This window comes from Jaculus jaculus, chromosome 8, assembly GCF_020740685.1.
Source record: "Jaculus jaculus isolate mJacJac1 chromosome 8, mJacJac1.mat.Y.cur, whole genome shotgun sequence".
Taxonomy (NCBI): domain Eukaryota; kingdom Metazoa; phylum Chordata; class Mammalia; order Rodentia; family Dipodidae; genus Jaculus; species Jaculus jaculus.
In genome coordinates, this window is record NC_059109.1 from 114937633 (window position 1) to 114956447 (window position 18815).

At 39.3% G+C, this 18815-nt stretch overlaps 1 protein-coding gene across 1 annotated transcript in view; it reads right to left on the reverse strand.

The window, feature by feature from the left end:
- LOC123462788 overlaps positions 1 to 18815 on the reverse strand; it is a 187018-nt gene that overhangs the window by 31424 nt on the left and 136779 nt on the right. The window contains exons 88-94 of the mRNA XM_045156362.1: positions 16560 to 16677; positions 15631 to 15782; positions 10001 to 10118; positions 6205 to 6350; positions 4996 to 5113; positions 2618 to 2763; positions 1409 to 1526 (exon numbers count right to left, since the gene is read on the reverse strand). Of these exons, the coding sequence (XP_045012297.1) occupies positions 1409 to 1526; positions 2618 to 2763; positions 4996 to 5113; positions 6205 to 6350; positions 10001 to 10118; positions 15631 to 15782; positions 16560 to 16677 (916 nt within the window). The remainder of the gene's footprint in view (positions 1 to 1408; positions 1527 to 2617; positions 2764 to 4995; positions 5114 to 6204; positions 6351 to 10000; positions 10119 to 15630; positions 15783 to 16559; positions 16678 to 18815) is intronic.

The following is an 18815-nucleotide window of genomic DNA, read 5'->3' on the forward strand; positions in this document are numbered from 1 at the left end:
GCAGAAGCATGACAGGCTAACCTAAGCCAAGCATTAAAATATCAAAATTAAAAAAAATATGGACAAACAATTTTGCCTGTATCTGATAGAATTCACCAAATATAATTTGTGTGTGTGTGCGTATGTGTGAGCAAGTTTACAGGTGCATGCATTCTGAGTGTCAATCCCACATCCTCAGCATGTCAGGCAAACTCTCTACTGAGGTGTTTTGAAAGAACTTTTTAGCTGAATTTGTGGCCAGAATGATCTGAAAGCATGTGCTGAAGAGGTGGGCTAGTTCTACCCTTGCTAGATCTCCCCGGGAAGTAACCTGCCCTCTCTACCTTCCACAACATCCTCACACTGAACAAGGATTTACCTGTTGCAATTCTGTGAGCTATAATTTCCTTCATCCAGATATGGAGACTTTCATATACAGTAAGTGGGAATGAAGCTAATTTTTCTAGTGACAGGATTACAGGGTCTTTTGACCAGAGGGCAGTGTACTGGTTTCAGAACACGTCATTCTTTTATTGAAAAAAATATATTTTTTGGTTTTTCAAGGTAGGGTCTCACTCTGGCCCAGGCTGACCTGGAATTCACTATGTAGTCTCAGGGTGGCATCGAACTCATGGTGATCCTCCTATCTCTGCCTCCCGAGTGCTGGGATTAAAGGCATGCATCACCACACACCCGACTTTATTGAAAATATTTTGAAAAAATATTTATTTCTTTATATGAGAGAGAGATTGATTTATATATAGAAGATAGACAGAGAATGTGCATGACAAGGCTTCCAGTCACTGCAAATGTACTCTAGATGCATATGTCACCATGTTAATGTGGCTCACTTGAGTAATGGAGAATCAAACCTAGATCCTTAGGCTTCACAGGCAAGCACCTTACCCAATTGCTGCAGTCAGGTTTTCATTGCTGCCAGAAATCACCTGACCATTAGCAGCTTTTGGGGGAAAAAAAGGGTTAATTTTGACTTACAGACTCGAGGGGAAGCTCCACAATGGCAGGTAAAATGATGACATGAGCAGAGGATGGACATTATCCCCTGGCCAACATTAGGTAGACAATGGCAACAGGAGAGCGTGCCAAACACTGCAATGGGGAGCTGGCTTTAACAGCCATAAGCCTATCCCAAAAATACACTGCCTCTAGGAGGGTTTTTATGTTTTCTGATTTTGTTGCTGTTGTTGTTTTTTTGTTTTTTGAGGTAGGGTCTCACTCTAACTCAGGCTGACCTGGAATTCAGTATGTAATCTCAGGGTGGTCTAGAACTCATGGCAATCCTACTACCTCTTCCTCCTGAGTGCTGGGATTAAAGGCGTGCACCACCATGCCAGGCTCTTGTTCACCAAATTAAAAGCAAGCATTACATGTGAAATGTTACACCAAGAAATTCATTGTTCAGACTCACTTTGGCTAGGTTGAAATTAGGACTCTCCACAGAAGACCTTGGGTTTACGTTTGCTGTCCTTAAGTCTTCTGGTTCTGAATGTCTTTGGTCAGTCCCCAAACTAAATTGCACAGGACGCCTGTCAAGAGAACAAAAGGTGAGCATAGATTCTCCCATTCCGTGAAGAATACTTCAGTTACAAACATATTTAACTGGAAAAAATGTAAGGATATCTGAGATGAAGCATGCATTCATTTACTTGACCATTAAAGGTTTTCAGGAGTCATAAATTAGTTTAAATAGCATGTTGACCTTATTAAAGATATGCATGAAGAAAAACACATACTTTCAAAAACTCTACCAATACTTGCATTTAGTAAGCCAGTATAGGGTGTTTTTGAAAATACAAATTCCCAAATCTGTTTGGATTAATTTTCTTTCAGTGATGTACATTCCATATAATACATGGGTGAGGTTAATAACTGAGGGATAATTCAGCCAAACAACCACGGGGAAAAAGGATTTGTTTCAGATGGTGACTAAAATAAACCCAGTCAGCTTCTAAGATCATTACCTGAGCCCATCCTTCTCAAATTTTCACTGAGGAAACCACCCCTTCTGTCCTCCAGGCATCCTTCACAGTGAACAAGGAATCATTTCAGCCACTTTTAAATTAATGTTCCTTCACAATAATGTTACAGTTTTGATTTGAAAGCAGGCATTTACATTGAACAGAGAAAATTTGCGGAACAATTTGTCCATCTAGTGGCAGCATCAAGGATGTCACAGAAAGTTAACTTAGCAAGTGCCAGAATATGCCCACAAGTGTAACATTAGTAACACTTAACTCTTTGGATTAACTTATTATGCTCAAAAATAATCAAAATTTAAATTTCATAATTATAGGAAATACCATGCATTATTTTATGTGTATGACACTTTCTCAGTTAAAAAGCCTCACAACTATTCAGCCTAAACTCTAATAGATAAGTCAGGTGAAACATGCATATGAATATTAAAGGGTATGTGGTGTGTAAACACCAGATGGAAAGTGATATAAGTCACTTTAACTTATGAATGGAACTTAAGTTGTTAAATGTGCTTTCCCAGGTTTGGTCATGTTGTTTACTTTTTATTCATGATGCACAAATCTCATTAACCTCTCAGTAAAAAGTATAGGACACATTAGTGAGCTTTGTTTATTTTACACAATTATTTGCTTTGACTTACTTTGGTAGTCTAGACGATGTTTCTGACTCTTCTTTAGTATTTCTATTATTGCATTCATTTAACAGATGTGTCAATGGGTATTTTTGTGAACTTCTATCTGAAGAATTTTGATTACATTGTAATTTTTTGAGATATTGCTCTTTCGGCTAAAAGAAATTAAAGGACATATTTAAGGTAGTTGCTATGGAAATAAATGCTGGGTATTTTATTCCTAAAGTACCTTCAGTTATTCAGAGAACGTTTAAATAGGTGAAAAAGATAGAACTATACATATGTACATGGTATTGCGTACTATTCAGGGATTTTAAAAATTATTTATTTATTTGAGAGAGTGAGAGACGGGGGGGGGGGGAATGGGCAAGGCCTCCAGCCACTGCAAACGAACTCCAGAAGCATGTGCCACCTTGTGCATCTGGCTTCTGTGGATCCTGGGGAATCAAACCTGGGGAATTCTTTGGTATTGCAGGCAAATGCCTTAACTGCTAAGCCATCTCTCCAGCCAGGATTTTTTCTGTGTTATTTTTTCATGGTTTTCTGAAGTTCTTCAGTTACCCTCATTTTTAAAAATTTTCTTTATTTTTGAGAGAAATAGAAGGAAAGAGAAAGAGAGAGAGAGAGACAGAGAGAAAGAGAGGGAGAGAGAGTCAGATAGAGAGGGGGCATTCCAGGGCCTCTAGCCACTGCAAATGAAGTCGAGATGCATGTGCCACATTGTACATCTGACTTATGTGGGTACTGAGGAATCAAACCTGAGTCCTTAGGCCTCACAGGCTAATGTCTTCACGGCTAAGCCATCTCTCCAGCCCCATCATACAGAGTTTTAACACAGAAATGGGCATGGCAGCATACAAACTGTGTAAAATTATAGGTTTTCAATTGGTCTAAAGAAGTAAATATATTTCTATAGGGATGTCCTATTAAAAGAGAAATTAAGCAATACAGGAGGAATAGAAATGTCTACTGGAGGAAGGCAGAAGCATGACAGGCTAACCTAAGCCAAGCATTAAAATATCAAAATTAAAAAAAATATGGACAAACAATTTTGCCTGTATCTGATAGAATTCACCAAATATAATTTGTGTGTGTGTGCGTATGTGTGAGCAAGTTTACAGGTGCATGCATTCTGAGTGTCAATCCCACATCCTCAGCATGTCAGGCAAACTCTCTACTGAGGTGTTTTGAAAGAACTTTTTAGCTGAATTTGTGGCCAGAATGATCTGAAAGCATGTGCTGAAGAGGTGGGCTAGTTCTACCCTTGCTAGATCTCCCCGGGAAGTAACCTGCCCTCTCTACCTTCCACAACATCCTCACACTGAACAAGGATTTACCTGTTGCAATTCTGTGAGCTATAATTTCCTTCATCCAGATATGGAGACTTTCATATACAGTAAGTGGGAATGAAGCTAATTTTTCTAGTGACAGGATTACAGGGTCTTTTGACCAGAGGGCAGTGTACTGGTTTCAGAACACGTCATTCTTTTATTGAAAAAAATATATTTTTTGGTTTTTCAAGGTAGGGTCTCACTCTGGCCCAGGCTGACCTGGAATTCACTATGTAGTCTCAGGGTGGCATCGAACTCATGGTGATCCTCCTATCTCTGCCTCCCGAGTGCTGGGATTAAAGGCATGCATCACCACACACCCGACTTTATTGAAAATATTTTGAAAAAATATTTATTTCTTTATATGAGAGAGAGATTGATTTATATATAGAAGATAGACAGAGAATGTGCATGACAAGGCTTCCAGTCACTGCAAATGTACTCTAGATGCATATGTCACCATGTTAATGTGGCTCACTTGAGTAATGGAGAATCAAACCTAGATCCTTAGGCTTCACAGGCAAGCACCTTACCCAATTGCTGCAGTCAGGTTTTCATTGCTGCCAGAAATCACCTGACCATTAGCAGCTTTTGGGGGAAAAAAAGGGTTAATTTTGACTTACAGACTCGAGGGGAAGCTCCACAATGGCAGGTAAAATGATGACATGAGCAGAGGATGGACATTATCCCCTGGCCAACATTAGGTAGACAATGGCAACAGGAGAGCGTGCCAAACACTGCAATGGGGAGCTGGCTTTAACAGCCATAAGCCTATCCCAAAAATACACTGCCTCTAGGAGGGTTTTTATGTTTTCTGATTTTGTTGCTGTTGTTGTTTTTTTGTTTTTTGAGGTAGGGTCTCACTCTAACTCAGGCTGACCTGGAATTCAGTATGTAATCTCAGGGTGGTCTAGAACTCATGGCAATCCTACTACCTCTTCCTCCTGAGTGCTGGGATTAAAGGCGTGCACCACCATGCCAGGCTCTTGTTCACCAAATTAAAAGCAAGCATTACATGTGAAATGTTACACCAAGAAATTCATTGTTCAGACTCACTTTGGCTAGGTTGAAATTAGGACTCTCCACAGAAGACCTTGGGTTTACGTTTGCTGTCCTTAAGTCTTCTGGCTCTGAATGTCTTTGGTCAGTCCCCAAACTAAATTGCACAGGACGCCTGTCAAGAGAACAAAAGGTGAGCATAGATTCTCCCATTCCGTGAAGAATACTTCAGTTACAAACATATTTAACTGGAAAAAATGTAAGGATATCTGAGATGAAGCATGCATTCATTTACTTGACCATTAAAGGTTTTCAGGAGTCATAAATTAGTTTAAATAGCATGTTGACCTTATTAAAGATATGCATGAAGAAAAACACATACTTTCAAAAACTCTACCAATACTTGCATTTAGTAAGCCAGTATAGGGTGTTTTTGAAAATACAAATTCCCAAATCTGTTTGGATTAATTTTTTTTCAGTGATGTACATTCCTTATAATACATGGGTGAGGTTAATAACTGAGGGATAATTCAGCCAAACAACCACGGGGAAAAAGGATTTGTTTCAGATGGTGACTAAAATAAACCCAGTCAGCTTCTAAGATCATTACCTGAGCCCATCCTTCTCAAATTTTCACTGAGGAAACCACCCCTTCTGTCCTCCAGGCATCCTTCACAGTGAACAAGGAATCATTTCAGCCACTTTTAAATTAATGTTCCTTCACAATAATGTTACAGTTTTGATTTGAAAGCAGGCATTTACATTGAACAGAGAAAATTTGCGGAACAATTTGTCCATCTAGTGGCAGCATCAAGGATGTCACAGAAAGTTAACTTAGCAAGTGCCAGAATATGCCCACAAGTGTAACATTAGTAACACTTAACTCTTTGGATTACCTTATTATGCTCAAAAATAATCAAAATTTAAATTTCATAATTATAGGAAATACCATGCATTATTTTATGTGTATGACACTTTCTCAGTTAAAAAGCCTCACAACTATTCAGCCTAAACTCTAATAGATAAGTCAGGTGAAACATGCATATGAATATTAAAGGGTATGTGGTGTGTAAACACCAGATGGAAAGTGATATAAGTCACTTTAACTTATGAATGGAACTTAAGTTGTTAAATGTGCTTTCCCAGGTTTGGTCATGTTGTTTACTTTTTATTCATGATGCACAAATCTCATTAACCTCTCAGTAAAAAGTATAGGACACGTTAGTGAGCTTTGTTTATTTTACACAATTATTTGCTTTGACTTACTTTGGTAGTCTAGACGATGTTTCTGACTCTTCTTTAGTATTTCTATTATTGCATTCATTTAACAGATGTGTCAATGGGTATTTTTGTGAACTTCTATCTGAAGAATTTTGATTACATTGTAATTTTTTGAGATATTGCTCTTTCAGCTAAAAGAAATTAAAGGACATATTTAAGGTAGTTGCTATGGAAATAAATGCTGGGTATTTTATTCCTAAAGTACCTTCAGTTATTCAGAGAACGTTTAAATAGGTGAAAAAGATAGAACTATACATATGTACATGGTATTGCGTACTATTCAGGGATTTTAAAAATTATTTATTTATTTGAGAGAGTGAGAGACAGGGGGGGGGGGGAATGGGCAAGGCCTCCAGCCACTGCAAACGAACTCCAGAAGCATGTGCCACCTTGTGCATCTGGCTTCTGTGGATCCTGGGGAATCAAACCTGGGGAATTCTTTGGTATTGCAGGCAAATGCCTTAACTGCTAAGCCATCTCTCCAGCCAGGATTTTTTCTGTGTTATTTTTTCATGGTTTTCTGAAGTTCTTCAGTTACCCTCATTTTTAAAAATTTTCTTTATTTTTGAGAGAAATAGAAGGAAAGAGAAAGAGAGAGAGAGAGACAGAGAGAAAGAGAGGGAGAGAGAGTCAGATAGAGAGGGGGCATTCCAGGGCCTCTAGCCACTGCAAATGAAGTCGAGATGCATGTGCCACATTGTACATCTGACTTATGTGGGTACTGAGGAATCAAACCTGAGTCCTTAGGCCTCACAGGCTAATGTCTTCACTGCTAAGCCATCTCTCCAGCCCCATCATATAGAGTTTTAACACAGAAATGGGCATGGCAGCATACAAACTGTGTACAATTATAGGTTTTCAATTGGTCTAAAGAAGTAAATATATTTCTATAGGGAAAAAAAAGAGAAATTAAGCAATACAGGAGGAATAGAAATGTCTACTGGAGGAAGGCAGAAGCATGACAGGCTAACCTAAGCCAAGCATTAAAATATCAAAATTAAAAAAATATGGACAAACAATTTTGCCTGTATCTGATAGAATTCACCAAATATAATTTGTGTGTGTGTGCGTATGTGTGAGCAAGTTTACAGGTGCATGCATTCTGAGTGTCAATCCCACATCCTCAGCATGTCAGGCAAACTCTCTACTGAGGTGTTTTGAAAGAACTTTTTAGCTGAATTTGTGGCCAGAATGATCTGAAAGCATGTGCTGAAGAGGTGGGCTAGTTCTACCCTTGCTAGATCTCCCCGGGAAGTAACCTGCCCTCTCTACCTTCCACAACATCCTCACACTGAACAAGGATTTACCTGTTGCAATTCTGTGAGCTATAATTTCCTTCATCCAGATATGGAGACTTTCATATACAGTAAGTGGGAATGAAGCTAATTTTTCTAGTGACAGGATTACAGGGTCTTTTGACCAGAGGGCAGTGTACTGGTTTCAGAACACGTCATTCTTTTATTGAAAAAAATATATTTTTTGGTTTTTCAAGGTAGGGTCTCACTCTGGCCCAGGCTGACCTGGAATTCACTATGTAGTCTCAGGGTGGCATCGAACTCATGGTGATCCTCCTATCTCTGCCTCCCGAGTGCTGGGATTAAAGGCATGCATCACCACACACCCGACTTTATTGAAAATATTTTGAAAAAATATTTATTTCTTTATATGAGAGAGAGATTGATTTATATATAGAAGATAGACAGAGAATGTGCATGACAAGGCTTCCAGTCACTGCAAATGTACTCTAGATGCATATGTCACCATGTTAATGTGGCTCACTTGAGTAATGGAGAATCAAACCTAGATCCTTAGGCTTCACAGGCAAGCACCTTACCCAATTGCTGCAGTCAGGTTTTCATTGCTGCCAGAAATCACCTGACCATTAGCAGCTTTTGGGGGAAAAAAAGGGTTAATTTTGACTTACAGACTCGAGGGGAAGCTCCACAATGGCAGGTAAAATGATGACATGAGCAGAGGATGGACATTATCCCCTGGCCAACATTAGGTAGACAATGGCAACAGGAGAGTGTGCCAAACACTGCAATGGGGAGCTGGCTTTAACAGCCATAAGCCCACCCCAACAATATACTGCCTCCAGGAAGCTTTTTATGTTTTTTGATCTTGTTGCTGTTGTTGTTTTTTTGTTTTTTGAGGTAGGGTCTCACTCTAGCTCAGGCTGACTTGTAATTCACTTTGCAGTTTCTTGGTGGCCTTGAACTCATGGCAATCCTCCTACCTCTGCCTCCTGAGTGCTGGGATTAAAGGAATGTGCCACTATACCAGGCCTCTAGCAGGCGTTTAATTACAATTGCCATCAGCTGGGACTCTGGCATTCAGAACACCTGAGTGTATGGGGGACACCTGAATCAAACCAACACACCACTAAGCCATCTCTCCAGCCCAGTACATGTCATTCTTCAGTATTCACCCATAAAACCCTGGAATATAGGTCAATCCTTGCCGTGCTACTGTTGAATAGAGTGTGATAAGAATGATGCATGTGACTTCCACCTCTAGATTATGGAAGCTTTTGGTCCCAAAGTGCTTGTCTTGTGAATCTGTTCCCATGTTTTGAGGAAGGGAGGCCACAAAGAAAGCCTAGGTGCTCCAGATGAGAGGTTCAGCTGGTTCTTGAACTGAATTTCCAGCCCACATTTAATAGTGAGCTCCCCAGCCACCAGACCTGGCAGAGAAACACCCTGCAGACTTCAGGCACATAGCCTTCCACTTTATCAACCTAAGCACTGAGGGATAATAAAAGTATGACATATGCAGGAAAATAGTTGGACCTGGAAAATATCAGCCTAAGTGAGGTGCCACGTTTCCCAAAGACCATGACCATGTGTTCTTTCTCCTCTTCACTTCCTAGCATGGAGTAGTGTGACTTGTTTCTAAGGTGAAGTTGGTATCAGTGGTGCTTCTCAGGAAGCCAGGGTGAGGTTCAGAGAAAGGAAATGAGGGAGGGCTGAGAGAAAGCTAATGTTTGAATATCCATCATTCACGTGGAAATGTCTCAACACACTTGAGATGCTGCAGGATCAGTCTTACAGTCTGTGAACTCCAAGCAGTTAAAAACACTTGAAGCCGGGCGTGGTGGCACACGCCTTTAATCCCAGCACTTGGGAGGCAGAGGTAGGAGGATTTCCATGAGTTCAAGGCCACCCTGAGATGACAGAGTTAATTCCAGGTCATCCTGGACCAGAGTGAGACCCTACCTCAAAAAACCAGAAAAACAAAACAAAACAAAAACACTTGAAATCTAAGGCCAAGCATAAGATAGGTTCCTGTGGTCAAAGGGATCATATTCACATTCTATGATCTCATGTAGATGCAGCCTTTCAGGATAGCTACACCACATGGGGTGAGTTACCTGTATTTCCTCAGACGTGGAAACGAAGGATCTGTTAAATTGTGTCAGCACGACAGACTTCATGAAATTATGAATGCATCGTTTTCTTCATTAACATGCATTACCATAAGCTTCTGAACATGTTAGCTATATAATTCATTAGTTCAGCAAATTATTATTATTATTATTATTATTATTATTATTATTATTATTTTATTTTTTTTAAAGATAGGGTCTCACTGTAGCTGAGGCTGACCTGGAATTCACTATGTAATCTCAGGGTGGTCTAGAACTCATAGCAATCCTACTACCTCTGCCTCCTGAGTGCTGGGATTAAAGGCGTCCACCACCATGCCAGGCTCTAGTTCACCAAATTAAAAGCAAGCATTACATGTGAAATGTTACACCAAGAAATTCAATGTTCAGACTCACTCTGGCTAGGTTGAAGTTAGGACTCTCCACAGAAGACCTTGGATTTACATTTGCTGTTCTTAAATCTTCTGGTTCTGAACGTCTTTGGTCAGTCTCCATAGTAAATTGCACAGGACACCTGTCAAGAGAACAAAAGGTGAGCACAGATTCTCCCATTCCATGAAGAATTCTTCAGTTATAAGCATATTTAACTAGGAAAAAATGTAAGGATATCTGAGATGATGCATGCATTAACTTACTTGACTATTATAGGTTTTCAGTAGTCATAAGTTAATTTAAACAGCATGTTGAACTTATTAAAGATATGCATGAAGGAAAACACATACTTTCAAAAAACTCTATCAATACTTGCATTTAGTAAGCCAGTATTGGGTATGTTTTTGAAAATGCAAATTCCCAAATCTGTTTGGATTAATTTTCTTTCACTGATATGCATTCCATATAATACATGGGTGAGGTTAATAACTGAGGGATAATTCAGCCAAACAACCATGGGGAAGAAGGATTTGTTTCAGGTGGTGATTAAAATAAACCCAGTCAGCTTCTAAGATCATTAGCTGGGCCCTTCCTTCTCAATTTTTTTTTTTTTTTTGAGAGATAGAGAGAAATAGGTAGGGAGGGAGGGAGGAGAGGAGGGAGGGAGGGAGGGAGGGAGGGAGAGAGAGAGAGAGAGAGAGAGAGAGAGAGAATGGGTGCACCATTGCCTCCAGCCACTGCAGATGAACTCCAGACCCATGTGCCACCTTGTGCAGCTGCCTAGCATGGGTTCTGGGGAACTAAACCTGGGTCCTTTGGCTTTGTAGGCAAACACCTTAACCACTAAGCCATTTCTCCAGCCCCTTCTCAAGTTTTAAGTGGTGGAAACCAACCTTTCTGTCTTCTATGCATCCCTCACACTGAACAAGGAATCATTCAGCCACTTTTAACTTAATCGTCATCCACAATAATGTCATTGTGTTGATTTTTCTAGCATGCACTCACGCTGAACTGAGAAAATTTGAAGAATATGTCCCTACCTATCATCTAATGGTAACCTCAAAGGTGTGAAAGAAAGGTAACTTATAATGTGATAGAATGTGTCCACCAGTGTACCCTCAGTACTTGTTGAACTTAAAGCTAATTTCTTGTTCTATAAAATTTTCTTCTTTCTAATCTTTTTTCTCCACTCACAAATCCACAATAACCAATATGCTGGCACATGTGATACTGCCAATGATTCTCTACAATGATGAGCAATTAAGTGTTGACTGTTTTCTAGTGAACTCTCATCATTTTTGTAGAGTCTATGCTCAAGATAGTAACTGTTGGTAAAAACATTACTTCATTCAATCAGAAAGGCTGGGGAGAGAGTCTGGTGTCTTGAAATACCAGTTATAAGACAAGGACATGATACCTCAACCCTACTTTAAGAAAATCCCTCTTGAAGATAGCAAGCACCTCTACTAAAGAAAAGGTGACTAAAATTTGAGAATAAAATATCAGTAGGGCTGGGGATATAGCTGCATTGGAAGAGACCTTGTCTGGAATGCATAAGCAATGATGTAACCTTTCAAATACTGCAAAAACCCAAGCAAAAGAAAGAATATTTTCACATGCAAATGAGAAGCTTCAGGTCACTTATAAAGGCAAGTACATCAGAATTAACAGCTGACTTCACAATGGAAATATAAAGGCCAGAAATGCTTGGTATGCTATGTTTCAAGTTGTGAAGGACCACAGTTTCCAACCCAGAGTACTATACCCATGAAACAATAAGTCATAATTACAGGAGGAAGAAAAAAATAACTATTTCTATGACAAAATAGGCTAAAGGAATTTTTGATCATCAAGCTAGCTGTACAGAGAATACTAGAAGTGATAATTCATAGGAAAGAGAATGATATACACATCTATGCAGAGGCTACAGAAAAAATGATGCTAGAATGATTGTTAAACAATTAAGGAATGATCAAATGCCAAACACTGTGAAATTACACGAATCAATACACATCTTTCAATAATAATCCTGAATATTACCATTCTCAAAAGTCTCGAAACAAAAGACACAGATAGCAGATTGGATGACCAAACCAAATCCATCTCTTCCTTGTCTTCAAGAAATATACTTCATCACCAATGAAAGATACTATGTTAGAGTAAAGGCACAGAAAAATATATTCCAAGCAAATGAAACCAGAAAGCAAGCAGACATCACTGTTCTAATGTTGGACAAAATTGACCTCAAGCAAAAATAACTCAGAAGAGATGAATAAGGCCTCTTCATTCTGATAAAGAGAACAATCCTCCAAAGAGGACCTTGTAGTCCTAAACAAGTGTATACCCGATATAGATGCACCTAACTGTATAAAAGAAACATTATTACATTTAAACTCAGAAATCAACTCCAACACCATAATATTGGCCAATCTCAATAACCCACTCTAATGAATAAGGAGATTATCTTGAGAAAGAGAGAGAGAGAGAGAGAGAGCACGCAAGCGAGTGCAAGCGAGTGCAACACGGGAGTTAAATGATATCATAGGTCAAGTGGAACTTGTAGATATTTATAAAACATTCTCCCCAAACATTATAGCATGTACATTTTCTCAGTATCACCCTGAAGTATCTCTAAAAAAAATCACATTCAGTATGCAAAGAAAATCTCAACAAAAACAAAAATTGGGGCTGGAGAGATGGCTTAGCGGTTAAGCGCTTGTCTGTAAAGCCTAAGGACCCTGGTTCGAGGCTCGGTTCCCCAGGTCCCATGTTAGCCAGATGCACAAGGGGGTGCACGTGTCTGGAGTTCATTTGCAGAGGCTGGAAGCCCTGGCACGCCCATTCTCTCTCTCTTCCTCTATCTGTCTTTCTCTCTGTGTCTGTCGCTCTCAAATAAATAAATAAAAAATTAAAAAAAAATTGAAAAACTGGATTACCAAAATGGCTTACTGGTTAAGACAGGTAATAAAAAGGATGCATATAGGAATGTATGAAGTTAAGCTACCCTAATTTGCAGATGATATGATTCTATACATAAGAGACTCTATAAAACACTTCTCTAAACTCTTTCATCAAAGTGGCAGGTTATAAAATGAACATAGTTTATGAGACACAAGTAAGGCAGTCTTAAGGGGAAAATTCATAGCACCAAATGCATTCATACCAAGGACAGAGAGATCCCAAATCAATGACCTCATTGTCCACCTAAAGGCACTGGAAAAACAAGAATATTCCAACCTTAAGAGTTCTAGATCGAAGGAAATCAGAGTAGCAACTAAGAAAACAAAGTTATTGTTATTATTATTGTTATTTTGGTTTCCTAAGGAATGGTTTCACTGTAGCCCAGGCTGACCTGGAATTCACTATGTAGTCTCAGGGTGGCCTTGAACTCACGGCAGCCCGCCTACCTGTGCCTCCCAAGTGCTGGGATTAAAGGCATGCACCACCATGCCTGGTTAAGAAAACAATTTAAAAAATTGATGAAACAAAGAGCTGTTTTTTTGAAAAAGTAAACAAGATTTACAAACCGCTGTCCAAACTTATTAAATGAAAAAAAGAAAAGTCTTAATTTAACAAAATCAGAAACTAGAAAGGAGGTCACAACAGACATCCATTAAATTGGAAGAATCATCAAGTCATACTTCCAAAACTTCTACTCCACAAAACTGGATAATCTGGAAGAAATGGGGAGATTCCTAGCCATACACCACCTACCCAAACAAAACTCACAAACTAATCTCCTAAACAAATGTATCATATCCATGGAGAGTGAAAAGGTTATAAAAAACTTCTCCCAAAAGCAAAGTCCAGTACCGAATGGCTTCTCAGTTGAGTTGTATCAAATCTTCATTGAAGAAACCAATTTTTCTCAAATTGTTTCACATAATCAGAGAGCAGGGAATCCTTTCCAATTCCTTTTATGAAGCTACCACCCTAACACCAAAACCAGGCAGAGGTGTCACAAAAAAAGCAAACTATAGGCCTATATCCCAGATAAATTTAGATGCAAAGATCCTGAATAAATTCTCTGCAAACCAAATTCAACAACACATCAAAAGCATTATCCACCTTAATCGAATAGGCTTCATCCCAGGAATGCAGGGATGGTTTAACATCAGGAAATCAGTCAACGTAATATGCCACATAAAAAAAACATAAGAACCACATGATGGTCTCAATTGATGCAGAGAAACCTTTGAAAAAAAAACACACCACTACATGATGATCAAAATGCTGGAAAGTATAGGTATGGAGGGTTTATATGGCAACACAACAAATGCTATTTGTAAAGCACCTAAAGCCCAAATAATACTTTATGGGGAATAACTCAAAGAATCCCCCCTAAGATTGGGAGCAAGATGCCCACTCTCACCACTGCTCTTCAACATAGTACTAGAAGTACTAGCTGAAGCAATAGGACAGGAGAAAGAAATAAAATGGATACAAATTGGAAAGGAAGAAGTCACGTTAGCCCTATTTGCAGATGATATGATCCTATACATAAGTGACCTAAAAGTCTTTGACTAAAAGATGGGTTACATCCATCAAATTCTCCCTAAATTAATAATGCTTATCCCATTTAAACTATGCTGACTTCACTTTCTTTTGGAGAATCTGTTCTTCTTTTTCAGAAGGTAGTGAGACCCGAGGATTTAAACTACCCCTCACACTTCAGCCAAGCCACAGCTGAAGCCACAGAGGAATTGGGGAGACAAGCAAGAGTTCTGCTTCCATGCTGAACCCGATATCAGTGCCAGGGTGAAGGAGACAGACCCTGAGGATACTCAACATTTACCAAAGAAGAGATCCACAGGCTCCTAAGAGCTCACTACTAAAGTAGACTTACAACTCACCCTCAGGGAATTTTGCAGAAGAGGGGGCAAATAGATTGTAAGGCCCACAGGTTGAGACATCATGTCTAGAGGCATCCCCTCCCCCCCCGCCAAAAAATAACTTACTGCTGCTTCCACAACACATAACCCCAAAACCCCATAGGGAATACATGCAACCCCACTGAGGATGGTCCCCAGTGGGCAGGGATGAGGGAAAAGAGGGTAGCAACACATGATGTATCCATGCAAAATATGTTGTCAATAATAATAATAAAAATTTTTAAAGGGGAAAAAAAAGGCCAGGTGTATTGGCATGGGCCTATAATCCCAGTACTGGGAAGACAGAGACAGGAGGATATCTAGGTGTTAGTGGCTACCTAGACTAGCCCAAACAGTAATTTCTATGTTTAGCAAAAGACCTTGTCTCAAAAACAGGTTGAGCACGAAGAACATCTACACACATACCCACATTTGTATACCTACACATATACGCATGTTAAATTATGCATTTGTGAAACATTATGAGCATCTAATTTTCTTTTCTTTTTTTTTTTTTGTTCATTTTATTATTTATTTATTTGAGAGCGACAGACACAGAGAGAAAGACAGATAGAGGGAGAGAGAATGGGCGCGCCAGGGCTTCCAGCCTCTGCAAACGAACTCCAGACGCGTGCGCCCCCTTGTGCATCTGGCTAACGTGGGACCTGGGGAACCGAGCCTCGAACCGGGGTCCTTCGGCTTCACAGGCAAGTGCTTAAACGCTAAGCCATCTCTCCAGCCCAGCATCTAATTTTCTATGTGTAGTTTTTTGGTTTTACTTACATGCTCTGTTTTTGAGCTTTTCTTACTCTCACTTCTTGGTCTAATGTCTTATACTTTTCTGTTTTGATTGTAGCTAGACAATTTTGTGTCTCCATCTCAAAGAGCTTAGATTTGAGCTTTTCAGTTGTATGCTCCAGCCGAGAGACCTTATGCTAACGAAAAGACATCAGAAAAAAGGAGGTCAATAGTCCTTAGATACATTTAATACCAAACATTTCTTTGCCAGCTTGAATTAAAACAGACAAGAATAAGAAATCTCAAAGAAGAGCCGAGCGTGGTGGCGCACGCCTTTAATCCCAGCACCCGGGAGGCAGAGGTAGGAGGATCGCCGTGAGTTCGAGGCCACCCTGAGACTCCATAGTGAATTCCAGGTCAGCCTGGTCTAGAGTGAGACCCTACCTCAAAAAACCAAAAAAAAAAAAAAAAAAAAAAAACCAAACAAAAACAAACAAACAAACAAAAAACCAGAAAAAAAAAGAAAAAAAAGAAATCTCATAGAAGATATTGAACATGAAATGTTCTATAGGGAGGAAACAGTTTGATAAAAGTATTCAGCTGCAAACACAAGCTGTTTCTTAAAAAAAAAAAAAAAAAGAAAGAAAAGCACATATCACATAGCCAAGATCCACAGTGAATTATCCCTGAATATATGTTTACTTAACACTTTACCGAGAACCAGCGATACACCTCAGTGCTTCCTTGTGGGCCTCATTTCCTCTCTGTCTGGGAGCCTCTTTGCTATGTTAGCTTTTATGTGAGTGTACGGGATCTGGACTCAGGTTCTCATGCTTGCATGGCAAACACTTTACTAACAGCCACTTCCCCTGACCCTTAAATATTTTATACCTTCATTTCAGTCTTTAAAGCATAGAAAATTTTATATGATCCAGGCATGAGTGATTTTTGTTTCCAAACTTGATTATAATTACCTCGTGTGTTGTGTTAATTATTTCAATCTTATGGTAAAAGTGTTTCGTGTCATGAGGTATGCCTTCATTTTTTGAATTACTTGATCTCTTTGTTGCTTCTTCTAAGAGATCTGTGTACCTGCAAGGAGGAAGATAGTATGTTACTTCAAATTAAATAATTTTAAGCATATATATGTAGTATCATACAAATAAAAAGTCTCTAAATTGTCATCGTCCTTCATTTTATTTTATTTTATTTTAATATTTTTATGAGAGCAAGAGGAAGAGAGAGAGGGAATTGGTACGCCAGGGCCTTCAGCCACTGCAATCAACCTGCAGAAGTGTGCGTCACCTTATGTGCATGTGCGACCTTGCGTGCTTGCATCACCTTGTGCATCTTGCTTACATGGGATCTGGAGAGTTGAACATGTGTCTTTAGGCTTCACAGGCAAGCGACTTAACTGCTAAGCCATCTCTCCATCCTCCTCTTTCATTTTATTCTAACTTTGTTTCAAAGCATTATAATAAAGTTACAATCCTAAGTAATTAATATGAATAAAATTATATTTATCAAAGATAAAACAGGAATATTACAATTGTGTGCATACAGTTATATAATTATTAATATTCACTTTAGTGTGTTAGTGTGAAACATTTAACTATTAAATATTAACTATAAGTTAAAGATCAGTAACCAAGGTAATGAAAAGCGTGAAGATTTTCAAAAGATACTAAAGTACGTTTTGTGAAGTGTCATCCATGGTGTACAAGAGGGTACATACATAGACAATACCAAATAGTGCTGGTGGTAACTTGACGATAAATCATAGGCTTGGTCAATCAGTTACTATCCTCATTGCTGTGACCAAGTGCCTGGCAAGAAACAGTTTAAGGTTGGAAAGCATTTATTCCAGGCTACAGTTTCAAGGTATACTTTCCGTCACAGCAGGGGAGGCAGAGCAGCACAGAGTAGGAGGCTGGCTGGTCAGGGAGCAAAGCACAATCAGGAAATAAGGCCAGGACACAACTCCTCCAGGCCCACAGCCAGCAACACACTTCCTCCAGCAAGGCTCCACATCCTAAGGGTCCCACAGTCTTCCAAAAACTGCCACCAGCTGGGGACCAATTACTCAAACTGCCTGTGGGACAGATTTCACATTCAATCTGCAATGCTTGGCACTTCTAAGACCCTGGTGTCAATATCAGTCCAAAGTAACAAGACAGAATCAAGGAAGCCTTTTAGAATAGAAAATGAGCCAAGAGACACCATTGAAGTCTGTGTGGAGCAGTGAAAGAGGATATGCAGAGCCGGTAAGAAAGGAAACAGGAACTGAGAGCTGGCTCAGCTGTTAAAGTGTTTGCTTGCAAAGTCTGTCAGCCTGAGCTTGATTCCCCAGTACTGACACAAAGCCAGATGCACAAAGTGGTGCTTGCATCTGAAGTTCATTTGCAGCAGCAAGAGTTCCTGGTGCACCCATTTGCTCTCTATCCTTTTGCAAGTAAATAAATATATTGTTTTTAAAAAGAAAGGAAATATACACCTAAGGCAAAAGGACTTGAACCATTTTAATAAGAATGTAGCCAGGCGTGGTGGTGCATACCTTTAATCCCTTTAATTCCAGGTAGAAGGATCTCCATGAGTTCAAGGCCACCCTAGACTACATAGTGCATTCCAGGTCAGCCTTGGCTAGAGGGAGATCCTACCTCAAAAAACCAAAAACCAAATGAACAAAAAAAAGAATGTACAAGTCTTTGCCAGCACAATCTGACAAATACAAGGGATCCACAAGCAGGAAAAAAATGGAAGTTAAATAGGAGTTAAACTCAGAGAACAAACTCAAGTAGTCAGAAACTAAAGACAAAAGGCACCGTGTTGGCTGCTTCATGGACACCTGAGATATGACTATTCAGATTCCTTTTTCTGTTTCGGACACACATGTTTTTGACAATATGAGTCATTTACAAAGTTAGCTATTCTTATCGATGCTTTCTGTATCCAAAAATGTAGCCAAATGTGTATTGGAAATACTTGAAAACCCAGGTATTATAGCTCCCAACTGTAACCTCAACCTTTTGGAAGATGAAGAACAATAGCCAGGAATTGAGTTCACAGTGTGGTGTTCCAAGTTTGACGAGGCTACAGAGTGAAAACTTATCTCAGAAGAAGCAAAAAGCACATGGGAAAATACTGCATGTCTGCTCATTGTGTACAGACCATTTTTCCATCCAGTACTTCCTGAGCAACGTGATATAACAATGATTTCCTTAATATTTATA